The 14,434-nt window shown below is 33.7% G+C and overlaps 1 protein-coding gene across 3 annotated transcripts in view; it reads right to left on the bottom strand.

The window, feature by feature from the left end:
- Positions 1-9,706: 9,706 nt before the first annotated feature.
- LOC131151089 (uncharacterized) overlaps positions 9,707-14,434 on the bottom strand; it is a 32,067-nt gene continuing 27,339 nt past the window's right edge. For all 3 annotated transcript variants that reach the window (XM_058102281.1, XM_058102279.1, XM_058102280.1), the window contains 3 exons: positions 11,258-12,849; positions 9,873-10,757; positions 9,707-9,769 (listed from right to left, as the gene is read on the bottom strand). In XM_058102281.1, coding sequence (XP_057958264.1) covers positions 9,727-9,769; positions 9,873-10,757; positions 11,258-12,849 — 2,520 coding nt within the window. In that variant the 3' untranslated portion in view covers positions 9,707-9,726. The remainder of the gene's footprint in view (positions 9,770-9,872; positions 10,758-11,257; positions 12,850-14,434) is intronic.

Here is a 14,434-nt window from a genome sequence, read left to right on the forward strand (position 1 = left end):
GATCTATGTAATTTGGCAATAGCCTACATCTGCATGAGCAGCAACCTCGGTTTCACTATGATCAATGTCAAAGCTCACACTTTTGGGTTACATATATTGTTTATATAAAATCCTATGCGTACAGAAGAGTTCTAGTAAACCTAAACTTCTATAACAATTCCCCATAGGAAATCCCTCCGATAAGCCCAATCTACAAATCCTCGATTTGAATTTACGTGATCTGCACTGACGAAAACCGTCAATGATTTGGAGTAGAAGAAAACAACTTATTTTTGTCCCTTTGTCCCTCGCGTCACATAACTTTCTACGGTACATGTGATCTACTCTAAATATGAGTCACATCCCCAACATGTGGCCCTTGTTTACATAAGGAGTTCGTAATGCTAAGGGTTTCTTTATGTTGGTACTTAAGCAAGAAGGAGAGGTCCTACCCTCACCCCCAATTTAATGCGGTTGCCCATCAAGTCACACATCAAGAGAATGGAAGAAAGTAGTATGCTCATTCGGAATGTCATGGAACTCTTCAAACCTTAACAATGGAGTCCATGGTACAAGATATACATTTTGAAATTAAGTTATGTTTCTTGTTCATGTACTTGTCATTGATTTGGGAAATCATTATTTATGTCAAACTTTTTCTAAAATTATTTTATCAATTGGTATAAAAATTATGCTCAAATCTTTCACAGCTACGTATATGAAATTGAGTTTTCGAACTCTTTCCTATTTCTTTCCAATTTATTTTTGGTTCTTCATCCTCTATTATGTGTTAATTCATAACATGAACAAGTAAATAAGATGACTGAGTTAAGATTTTGAACAAATTTAACCCATAAATTGCCTTGTTTGACTAAATAAATAATATTTTTTCTATTATGCTTGAAGATTGATTTGTTATTTGATTGGTTTTCTTTAGTAATTTAAAAAACACTAACAGAGTTGTTTAGCTATAGGAGAGGAATCGAGCATTATTTTTTTCTTAAATTGAATTAAAAAAAAGTGGAAATTACCAAATATATTGAAGAATGGTGAACAAATAAGTGCAAGGTCTAGACTGTTGGAATTCCTAGGCAGAAAGCTATTCCTCACATGCAAGCCAAGCATGTGTGGGTGCACAAAACCCACTCATAGGTTGTGCTACAAATTTTTTTTTTCCCCCTTTTTCTTAATTTTAAATTTTTTTTTTTTAAATTATGGGATATAGACCATAATTTTTAAAATTTTCCATAAATTCTTCTCTCAAAATTTTAAATTTTTAGTGTGTTTTTCGTGCTATACTCTTTGATTCCGGGGACAAAATTTTTGTATTGATTTATGAGGTATCCTAGAAATATTCGTATTGTATACTTTTAGTACGAACTTCATTTGAACATAGAATGAAATTAAAATCTCCTATGAACATTTATATACATATTGATAATGATTATGTGTTTTGAGTTCCGATTGATATGGAATTAAAATTTTGAAAGCAACCTTGTATAACCATAATTATCAAAAAAAAATTAATGGGCATAATTTATTGTATCCTCACTTATCATGGGATTCAATCAATACTGTTTATTATGGTGAAATGGCTTGAATAATAAAAATAAAGTTTTTAGTCATGTAAAACTATTATGGCTTGCAATTGGCATTAGAAATTCCATGATTGATGGTTATACCTTCTTGGTATGTCATTGGTTGTGAAATTTCTAGCGAAGATAAAGAAAGAAAGTAAATTTGTGTATTGTACATTCAAGGATTCAGGTATCTCAGTATCACATTTCAGATTGTATAGTATTCATTTATTTTGCTTTATTATGAGATGAATATGGTTAAGGCATTGTACGTAGTTTGGAACCTTTATATGGGACTACAATGACTTGGGGATTTTGATTTTGCAGCATAAAATGTTTTTTTACCTTGAGGAAATTGGTGTAGGCATTGTAGTTTAGAACCCTTAGGCAGGACTACATTATTGGTTTAGCATTGTCTTTAAGACCCTTAAAGGGAACTTCAATGTCTTGGGGAATTAGTTTGTACCCCATGAATGATTAGAAAACAAAAAAAGTATGTGTATCTCATGACTTTGATTTATCTGTATAATGAAATACATTAATTTATTATTTCCTGATTTGTTCTTCCCATGCAATTGTTTGCCATCAAAATATTGTAATTGGACCAATTTCAAGGACTAGGCTCAACCTCTTAGGTTTCATCTTTCTATTTTTATGAATGGGGATTTGACATTAAAAGTAGATATGTAACGATCTCAAAAATAATGTGTATAATTATATTATAAATAAATAAATAAATAATTATTATTACTATGATTAATTAACATAATTAATAAGAATAATTATTGAGTAATAGAATATAGTATAATAGTATATATTAATATAACATCATTTAATGTAAGATATAATACAATAAAAATCTTATATTACATATATATAGATTCATCTTGAAGCTTCTTCAGGATTCTTTAGGATTTCAAATCGCAATTCCAATTGCAGAAGCCCTCCCCCACGGATTCTCTCTCTCCTCATGTCTCTCTCCTCGAACCCACTTCCTCTCTCTAGATTTTCTCTCCGTGTGTCAGCCGAATCGATAATAAGACATCACCACAAGGTCCCGGTTTCGATTACAAGCAAGTTAATCAGAGCTGATTTTTTATTTAGAGATCCTATGCACCACTCCAAAACTAAGGTGAGGAGTACAAATTATATCTGTTGTTTTAAAAAAATTTAACCGATTAAATTCTAGTATTTAACTATTAAATTGTAGTATTTGATTATATTATATTTTTGAAAATATTCCTGAAATTAAATTAAACTGCAGGATTTGATTATATAAGATTTTGGAAATATTCCTGAGATTAAATTAAATTGCAGGATTTGATTATATTAGATTTTTGGGAATATTTTGGAATTAAGTTAAAGTGCATGGATTTGATTAAATAGAATTTTTGGGGAATATATTGGAATTAAGTTAAATTGCAGGGATTTGATTAAATTAGATTTCTAGGAATATTCTAGAATTAGATTAAACTGTGGGGATTTGATCAAATCGGTGTTTTTAAATATGTTAGGAATTAAATTTAAATATGGAAAGTGGATCATACCCGCGTTTTCTTTAGAATTTAATTGGTTAACGGGAATGTGTGAGCCTAGGGATGTTAGGATAGTAATTATCCCAAGGTTGAGCTGGTTAAACTAGGGTATGCGAACGCCGCAGGCAAGGCTTAAGGATTCCTACAGACATTTCTCCAGGAATCTGGTAAGGGAAATAAATTACGTAAGGACTTTTTAGAAATTAATTGATTAATTTAAAGTAGGATATGAATATATATTATATGTAATTTTCTAACTTATCAAGCATATGAAAATAATGGCTTTGAATTATTATATGTTTTTCTGGACAAGTATTATGTTATGAAATATTACTGAAAATATGTGTGGCATGAAAAATGATTTTGATTATTGAAAAATAAATATGTGAAAATATTATATGATGAAATGTGATTTATATTGAGATATGATTTATACAGAAATGATGATATGATAAATATACAGACATGTTTTATATAGAGGTGGTGGCACGAGATTTATACAGACACGATTTATACAGATGTGATGAAATGAGATATATACAGACATGATGAGATATACATAGATGTGATAAAATATATATATATATATACAGAATCATATGATGAGATATACATAGATGCGATAGTTTTATACCTATTTGTGAAATTAAGATTATATTACTATATTATTTTATAAATCGTATTATATGGTATAAAGGGTGGTATTATACAGGTTTCAAGAAGAGTTGAGAATAATGTAAAATTGTGAAAATGAGTTCCTACTGATGCCGATGGGTAGGTATGCTCAGTATGGAAATTATATGTGATGTTCCTACTAATGCTGATGGGGAGGTATGCTCGGTATGGAAACTATGTGTGATGTTCCTACTGGTATTGATGGAGAGGTATGCTCAGTATGGAAATTATGTGTGATGTTCCTACTGATGTCGATGGGGAGGTATGTTCAATATGGGAATTATGTGTGATGTTCCTACTGATGTCGATGGGGAGGTATGCTCAATATGGAAACTTCGTTGAGAAGTTGGTACTGAGGCCGGTGGGGAGGAATGTTCAATATGAAAAGTAAGTAGGTATGGAGAATTGGAATTATGTGATCCGTTGTATTATGTAAAGTACCTATATGTGGATTTACGTACACATGGGATAGTCATTGAGCTAGAACATGTTCTTGAGAAATGGATGCTTTTGAAAATATATTTATGTATACATATATGCGAATTTACTTATGTAAAGATATTTATTTTATACCGAGTATGATTTGAAATATTTATTTTATATTGAGCATGATTAGAAAGGAAGGTATGTATTTTGAAAAATATTTTATAAGCATGTGTACAGTTCTAAATGAGTTCATAGAGTAAGAAAAAATAAACTATGAAAGTATATTTGAAACACTAAAACTCATGTTTCCACACACTGTTAATAATTTATTCCGTCTTACTAAGAGGTGTCTCACTCCCATAAATTTAACATTTCAGGGAATACCAGAAATCAAATTTAGAAAGCTCTAGGGCAATTCTAATTAGCTGTGTGAAAAGAGTAAGTGTTGGTGAGATTTGCCATGTGTATAGTGTGATTTTAGGACTCATGGTATTGTATTAAAGTCTAGATCTGGAGAGAGAGAGAGAGAGAGAGAGAGAGAGAGAGAGAGAGAGAGAGAGAGAGAGAGAGTGAGTGAGTGAGAGAGAGAGAGAGTTAATGGTGTATTTTTATGATGTTAGTACTCTGACATTGTGTTTGGGATGGTATACATATTTGTTTTCGCTGCTTGGTATATTTATATATGGTGGACAGATCACCTAGTACCCTATTTCAAGTCGGGTCATGTTGATATATGGGATCAGAGATATTTGATTGATGATTGATTTTTATTGTTATTTATTGTATAAAAAAAATGGTAGAAAAGTCGGGGCATTTCAAGATAAGTTTATAAAAGTGAATGAGACTGCTTCTACAAGTGATAGTGCCTATTTTGAAAAAATGCGAACACTCAAAACGAGTATGTGTAATGCTTAAAAAGCATTATAAGGAAAAGTCTATTAGAAAAAGCATCCCTAAGATAGGGAATGCTAGTGCCTTTCTAAAAATTGCTTTTAAAAAATTCATTTATGTTGAGAAGACTGAAAAAGGAACATATATAACATTGTTGAGCCCCACTAGGAACGGTGGTTCTAGTAGAGTGTGTAAGCACATTATGAAGCTCACCCCTTTAAACCAAGTCTATTTTGAATCAAGCATTGTTGGTGTCAAATTCCTAATTGTTAGATATTGATGCAACTATTCATGCTACAAATTCCTCGAAGGAATTCAAAAAGCCATCAATTAATAAAATGAGGGAAAATTGAAGGTGAACATAGGGAATGGAGTCAAAGTCAAAGTGGAGCATATGGGAACTATTAGGCTTAAGTTGATTTCTAGTCATGTTTTAGAATAAAGGAACATTGCTTATGTACCCTTCATAAAAAAGAAATTATTTTTCGTTTCGCTATTAAACAAATGTGATCACTATTTTCAATATTTTAGTAATGGAATAATCAGTTTGAGCTTTAATTCTCCTATAGTTGGTTTTGATTCTGTGTAATGGTTTATACAAGTTTAATTTGGATCCAATTTTTCTTAGTTCTCTTTCTTCATCCATGGTGAATGCTAAATACGATCGTTGGTGCATGCATGGTAGATTATATGAGCATTCTTTGCTATGGCATAGATGCTTGGTGTACAGAGAGAATGGGGATACTGGTTTGGAGGGTGTTATACTATCCATGACTTAGGTCTTTCTAGATTTCAAAACTTGTGTTCAAGGCCTTAGTTGAGCTCAAGATATGGACGAGAATTTAAAATTTGTGATCAAATAGGGATCATGAGTATTGTGGGTTGTACATATGATAAAATTAAGTAGAATCAAGGACTATTTTATTTACCAAATTTCTTCATGAGTGTGGTGTATAAACATAACTCATGAAACTTCCATTTTAAGGTGCAAAGTGGAAGTGAGCCCATATAATCTATAGTTGAAGGCCTTAATTAAAGTCAAGATAGGAAAAAGTATACAAAATGTGAGATTAAATAGGGATGATGAAAATAGCCGGAGGTACATATGATGAAATTTAGTAGAATCATAGATTCTTGTATTGACCGAATTTCTTCATAAGCGTGGTGTGACAACATAACTTGAGAAACTTCTATTTTAGGGTGCAAAGTGGAACTGAGTCCATATATAATTCATAGTTAAAGAAGCTTGACCTTAAAACTATTAGTAATTACTTTATTGGTCATTGCACTAGTTTAAGAAGTTTTAAGTTATATTGTCCTTCCCATAATACTAAAGTGATTGGATCAAATTGTGTTATCTCCATTAACGAGATCCCGCAAAGTTCACAAACATGCATTATTAGAAGATTTTAATGGATAGTCTTGAGAATCAATGGATGGATATTATATGTGATGGGTTGGCATCATGCATCATAATCAAGTATGGGATTCGTGGACTTACCCATTGGATGCAAGGTAGTGGGATGCAAATGGTTTTTGAAAACCAAATGTGATTTAGAGGTGGGACCGAAAGATATAAGGCTAAATTGATAGCTGAAGGCTAAAATTAATGGAAGGGCATTTATCATAAAGAAATCTTCTTTGTGGTATCTAAGAAGGATTCATTTTGTGTTGTAATGGCCTTAGTGGCTCAGTTTTGTTTAGAGTTTCACCATATGGATGTTAAAATAGATTTCATTAACTATATATATATGGAATGACTCATATGGAATCGAGGAAAGAACACCTGGTATATAAATTAAAGAAATCCATCTATGGATTGAAACAAGATTCAAGACTATGGCATCTGAAATTCAATGGAATGTCACTTCCTTTGGGATTAAGGAAAATGCATTCAATCCTTGTGTATACCTAAGGATGAATGGGAGCAAAATTGTGATTCTTTTACTCTATGTTGATGACATATTGCTTTCTAAAAATGATGGAGATCTTCTTAATGAAACTAAAAGGATATTGTCTTGGAAATTTTATATGAAAGATTTTTAGTGATGCCTTTTTTCTCTTAGATATACAAATTCATCGTGATATATCTTGGGACATCATTGGTTTATCTCAAAGACTTATATTATATTTTTGATCGATTTAACATGAAGTCTTGTTCATTATGTGCAACACCCATACTAAAGGATAAGAAACTCTCAAGGAATCAATGCCCTAGGAATGGTGATGATAGAAAATATAGGAAAGAGGTATCTTATTCTTTAGCAATTGATAGTCTCATAGAAAATATACAAAAGAGGTCTCTTATTCTTTAACAATAGATAGTCTCATGTATTAAGTATGCACATGCATTGATATTGCTCATGCGATTGGTGTACTTTGTAGACACTTGAGTAATCCTAGGGTAAGTCATTGGAGGGCTCCAAAGAAAGTCATGAGATATTTGTAGTGCACTAAGGATTAAATTCTCACTTACAAGCAATCAAGTCACCTTGAGGTGATTAGGTATTTGATGCTAAGTATGCAAGTTGCATATACAGATGAAAGGAAACCCACATCTAGTTATGTTTTTAATTATGGAAAGAGGAGTCGTATCTTGGAAGAGTGTTAAGAAAACTCTTATAACTATCTCGACTACGGAAGTAGAGTTTATAGCTTCTTATAAGGACATTTGTCAAGCTTTGTGTTTATGCAATTTTATCAAGGGACTCTGTATGGTTGATTCTATTGTGAGATCACTATTGATATATTATGATGATATATTGTGATGATACTACTGCTATTTGCTCCTCTCAAAACAAGAGTTCTCACATTCAAAGCATGTAGAAATCAAGTACTTGCTCATTAGAGAGAAAACCTAGGATAAATAGACTCACATTGAGCATTAGCCAAAAAGAAGATGATTGCAAACCCACTAACTGAAGGACTAACTCTTAAAGTTTTTGAAGAACACTAACTAGCATTGTTCTAGTTAAACCCCTTCAATTTTTTGAGCTAGTGAGAGTACATCATAATGATTACTACTTATTTATTGTGTGTACACCTATGTAAATAATGATTATGGTCATAATGATTAATGTGAATCACTAAGACATTATGATTTAGTCTCGTTTTGTAAAACACTAAGATATTATGATTTAAACTTATTATGATATTTTTTAGAGACATTTTGGTATTTGGTCTCAATTGGCTTCTGTGAGAAGCATATGCATCTTCATGGATGTTAAGGCTATTTAAAGACACTTTGATATTATTTAATTTTCATTTTGATTTAGTCTCATTTTGTGAGACATTAAGACATTATAATTTAGTCTCATTATAGTTTGTTCCAAAAAACATTTTGGTATTTGGTCTCAACTGGCTTCTGTGAGAAACATATGCATCTTAATGGATATCGAGGCTATTGAAAACATTTTGACCCAGACTGGTTATGTAACAAGGCCTTTTTTGTTTAGTCTTGATGAGCTTCTTGAAGCTAGAGCATCTTGGGCAAAAGCTCATTTTGTGAAACACTAAGATATTATGATTTAGTCTCACTATATCGAGTTTTAGAGACATCTTAATAGTAGTCTTGATTGAAATTTTTTATTTCCTCATTTTGTGAAACATTGAGATATTATGATTTAGTCTCATCTTGGTATGTTCCATAGACGTTTTGGTATTGATCTTATTTGGCTTATGTGAGAAGCATATACATCTTGATGGATACTAAGGTTATTGGAAGCATTTTGGCGTAGTTTCATTTTTGTTATGTATGCGGAGGCATTTTTGTTTAGTCTTGATGAGCTTCGTTAAAGCTGGAACATCTTAGGTAATGCTCATAAAATTTGCAAAAGAGACATGTTGATCATATTTTACCATGTTGTTTTGACCACTCTCATATTGCCCATATGGTCACAAGATTGTGTATATATTTAGACAGTGTGATGTTAGTACCCCTTGAGTGAAAATTTACTTAATTGGATATGCATGGTTTCATTATAGGTCTATGACTGTGTGTGTTTTGGCATGTATGATGTTAATATCACTATTATATATGAAATTATGTATAACTGGATATGCATAATTTCATTCTAGAGCTTTTGTGAATGGACAATGTTTGCTCACATGTAATATTCTTTGTTGTGGTCATACGTTGTGTATTTTAGTTCTTTATAAAACCTTTTAGCTATGTAGTCCAAGTGGGGGATTGTTAAAATTTTATAGGCTTACATAGCCTATTTTATAAAACCTAGACTAAATAAATTTCAAACATTTTAGGAGCATGGAATTAATGGGCTTAATGTCAGTGATCATCATATTAAGGTTATGGCCGTAAAGCACTAGTTCATGGGATTTTAGTATGTGTGAACCTTATTTGCATAAAGAGGACGTGATGAGTTGGATTTTCAACTACATCTTGTCCTGAAACAACTAAACGAGGATATCTCGCGGAAACAATCTAATTGAAGGCTGAGAATTTAATTTCCAAAGGAGTATGTGAACGCCCCAACTGAAACTGAATCTTCCCGTGTTTTGCCTAAAATTTGAAAGAGTACTGGTTTGATTTATTGTTTTCCTAATAATACAAACAATAGTCAATTATTTATGATTTCACACAGCCAAGTCTTGCCAGTTGCCATCTAAAACGCAATGAAGCATTTTCATTTCCATGGATCATCCAAACACCCAGACAGATTGAGACACCTGAATACCAATACCAATACACATTTTACACTGTTTAGTAATATGCAATTGCCGTACAATTTGAAGTTCGTTTCTCAGTAGTTGTACAGAAAAAGCAACTTACCCGCTACCTGCTAGGTTGTTGATCAAGTGATCAATCATTTCTTCAAGACGAGAAAATTGAGTCAAGAACTTGTCATGTAGTTCAGTGGAATCAAAATGATGTGGCTGCCACAGGGAGAGACCGTCACCAATGACCTTCAAACCACTCTGTAACAATTCCACTCCTCTGCTTATTCCATCGGGAAGTTTCCTTCTCTTGTTGGCTTGGTTGTCACCATCAAGTTCCATGCCTTCAGTCACATCCAAATCAATGTTGATATTTTGAACCATGTCTTTCAGCATCAGACCTTCCTTCACAAGCAAACCAAGCTCCTCAGAGCTTGGTGTAGTGGTGCAAATAGCCTTTTCCTTCTCAAGAAATGCTTTCAGTTCAAACATGAATCTCTCCTCCTTTGCCTCGTTTCCATCTAAATCAAATGAAAGAGCCGCATTTTGTGGCACAAACCTCCACAGTTGATTGCAAGACGTACGAGCCGCAAAATATCCAAAAGCTGTGGCTGCAAGGTGAACAAGTGCCCAGTGACGTTCCATCAATAGCATATGATACAAATCCCATACGGCAGAGCTTTTCAAACTTGTCTCAGTCTCTGCCAGCTCCATGTGTCCCAGTCCAGCCATGAAGGAAGCCAAACCTGGTTTGCAATGATGCAATCTAGTGTCTGAGGCTGCTCCCCCCGAGATAAACAATTTTTGAAGCTCCAAGATAACTTCTTCCATTTCATCGGATGCATATAGATGCTTTGTGTTAGAGATGATCCTTAATGTTTCACTCAAAAGTTTATGGTAGTGCTCCTTCCTCTGGTGGTCAACAGACTTTCTATACTTCTGAATGATAGCAACTAGAAACTTCAAGGTTTTCATGTCGATATCAGCTGTGCTCATCTGGCTACAAGACAAAATAAACTCTTTCAAACATATTTAAGTTAGAAAATATCCCATTTGCAGCATAATTTGAAGCTCAGAAAAATCCAGAATAGGATTAAACAAAGTAACAATGCAAGGAAAAAGTAAGGGCTCGTTCAGTTTTAGAAAACATTTTCAGTTTTTCAAAGAATTTAAAATTTTTAATTTATTTTTTAATTTTTTAAGTATTGTGTTAAAAAGATAAAAACTAAAAGAGTTTGTTTAAATGGACAAAACAATTTTTTATTTTTCATTTCAAGATTTTTTAAGATAATCACCAAAAGACAACTTGTTTTCCAATTTTTCAAAATTTATATAAGGTAACACTTGGAATTAAGGATTTTGGGGCTTGAATTTGAATGTGAGGATTTAGAGGAAATTGTAGACAATCTAAACAATTTAAAATCTAACATCTGAATTCTATGCTCCAATTCAGAAAGTAAAAATTAGAAATCTAAAAAAATAATGAATCTTTTTACTTACAGAGACTGGGAGGCAGCAGAGAGTGCAAAAATTGGTACTCCAAACAAACCAGAACCACACGACTCATCATCAGAACTCTCTATGAAGCAATAATAATCTATAATAATTTTTTCCACGGCTTTATTTCTTCTATTGTCTGTAAGCAATGTGAGGGGGAATCCCTCCATAAGAAGGGCCACACTCAAAAGACATGATGTTTGAGATCTCTTGTCACCAATAATAGAACTGTAAAATCGATCTATGGTAGATTGAGTGCTACAAGTAAGAAGCACACAGATTGATCTTGCCAACTTTCTGAATGCGCATCCAGGAATAAGAACAGATTGAGAAGATGCCACTAACTTCAACAATGAGCTAAGTTTATCAACAACATCATTCACCACGTGTGCGTCCGCGTAACGTGCCATAAAGCACCAAAGTTCCATGACAATCTCCCTGCAAAGGAAGTGAGGATGGAAGGCATTCTCAAGCAGGAAATATAGTACTTCTCCCCAGGCTAGACTTGAAGAAACCACAATCATGAAGCTTTTCAAAGTATGCAAAAGCCAATAAAACATTGGCTGCCAAGCTAACTCTTGGGATTTTCCAGTGTCATGAAATATAGGAATTTGCAAGACAAGCACTGAACAATACACCTCTTCATCAATCAAAATATTCAAAAGCCATTCAAGCTTTCTAGCTATCCTGAATCTCACATCTTCTTGAAGTTCACAAGAACTTCTCAAAAGACGCAGAAAGAAAACAACACGTCCAAGCAACAATACTCTTGACCTAGGCATTGCTTCACAGCCCACTGAAAAGATTGCATCCATTGAAATCATCCCATCATAACTACTGGGCTTCCCATGGGTTGAAATTAAATCCATTTCATCAGTGAACACCCAATCCAAAATTTGGAACTTAAGTTCCCCTTTCACTTGATCTGAATTTAGTAAGGATTTAAGTAAACTAAAAGATGTTGGCTCCAAAAATTCTGCCACAGCTTCACTTGCATTTCTCAGAAAAGTTTCTTTGGTTAGTGAAATTGAAAAGGTTGAAATCATCACAACACAAAGCGCCATCTCCTTATAGAGTAAAAAGGCTTCACATGGATATAACAACAATATTCTTACTGCATTGATCAGGTAAAATTTTGCAGGAATCAATGTCCTTTTCGCTTCTGCTGAAGAAATGGGTTCCTTCAGGGAAGAAGACCATGCCTTGGCTGCACTTTTTAAAGCTTCCTTGGCCAGTGAAATTAGAGTCAGAATTATATCAGAAACCTTCACCTCTGCTGCTAAAGTCCCCTTGCCAAGCTGAAGCAAGGTAACCACACCTTTCCACGACATATTAAGAATGGCCACCAGATTGCCACCATTATTAGCTGCAACAATGCCCAATTCAAACAATTTTTCAATTGCACATTTTATTATGTTAACAATATGATTTCTGCCATCAGCCTGTTCACATTTTATAGTGCTATTGTCTTTCTCAGCTCGTACGTCACAAATCTCCCAGTTTATAGATTGGGAATACACCTTTGATAATTCTATCACAGCATCAAGGACTAGTTGTACCACTTTCAGTACTTCTGAACCAAATGAATCAATTCTCTGTTCAATGACAATGAAGGAATTTCCTCAGCAAAAAATGTGAACTGATTTTATCAGTTAAGAACGAATTAAGAAGCATTAAAAACGTTCACTCCAAAATCTAAATTTACTAAGATAATACATGTAATTTTATGGACCTCTGCCCAAAGACACAAAAAAAAAAAAAAAAACTGCTGACATCTAGCTCTAAATTAAAGTAATTAAGAATTTTGGTTCATTTAATAGAAGAGGTAGCCTTAAACTGTAATAAATGGAGAAAGAGGTTTCCTGCAGGCACCCATAAATAGTTGGGATAAATGCTCAATTGCGTTGTATTTTGCTTTTCTAATTTCATGTTTAAGTTTAGGCAACTGAGAAGCTTCACAACTACTTTAGTTAAGCATGCGTAAAGAATTCCACTCATTCAATCATAAACAGAGAAGATCTTTTGGACAAAAGCTTTTAAATACAAATCATGTAAAACATTCAAGCAGTCATATGTTTCCAAACAATAGACTAAGGCAAGCATTTCCATAATAAAGACAAATATTTTAACATGGTGTTTTCCTCACAAGTCAAGTTCAAGTCAAAGGAGCACTTTTAGACTCTAAATTGAACACTTTCCTGCTTTTTGGTTTTTAACAGCATTTTCTTTAGTGAAATGTGTTTTGATTTATGGTCCCTACTTAAGCCTCTTAACAAGATTTAATGTTAAACATGTTTCTTTATTAATCCATGATAGATTTTGGGACCAAAGCCTAAGAAGTCTCATAAGAAACTCATTTCGCAAGTCATCACTATCAAACAAAACTCAAGGATGTGTGGCCACAATGTGTATCAAACCTTAACATTCCTCATGCAGCCTAACCCTCTCATGTGTAGCCCATTAGTGGAAAGACATTTTTATAAAGGCAAATACCCTCATTGAGAATCAAAGTGAAAACCTACAAATCATGACTATGTGTAATAGTCTTGGGCCCAACTCCGGTGAGGTATTTGTCTGCTATAGCCCACTAGCCTCACAGGTTTGTCTTATAAAAGGTGCCTCCCTTAGTTGGAGGCTAAACCGTTCTTATAAACCCAAGATCTCTTTAGTACACATACGATGTGAGACCGTGACAAGCTCTCCCACCCAATCTATGACGTCCTCGTCAGCGTGATTTCCCTAGTACACATCTTATGTGAGTTCATGATAGGCTCTCCCGTCCTATTTCTAACATCCTTATTAGTGTGATCTTCCTAGTACACATCTGGTGTGACACCGCAAGAGGCCCTCTTGTCCAATCTCTAACGTCCTCGTCAAAATGATTTACACCTCTGTGTAAGATCCACTCACATGATAGTACGCCAAGGCAGATCCACTCACATGATACTATCCCCAAGGAATCTCTGATAGCAAATGTAATGGTCCTGGGCCCAACTTCAGTAAGGTATTGTCCACTTTAGCCCACTGGCCTCACGAATTTATCCTCAAAAAGGCGTCTCCCTTAGCTGGAGCTCAAACCCTCCTCATAAGTTCAAGATCTCCCTAGTAAACATTCGAAGTGGGACTGTGACACTATGCCATGCAAAGCTTGATATTTTAAAATCTAAATCTTCCAGAAAT

The sequence above is a fragment of the Malania oleifera genome, chromosome 3 (assembly GCF_029873635.1).
Source record: "Malania oleifera isolate guangnan ecotype guangnan chromosome 3, ASM2987363v1, whole genome shotgun sequence".
Lineage (NCBI taxonomy): Eukaryota > Viridiplantae > Streptophyta > Magnoliopsida > Santalales > Ximeniaceae > Malania > Malania oleifera.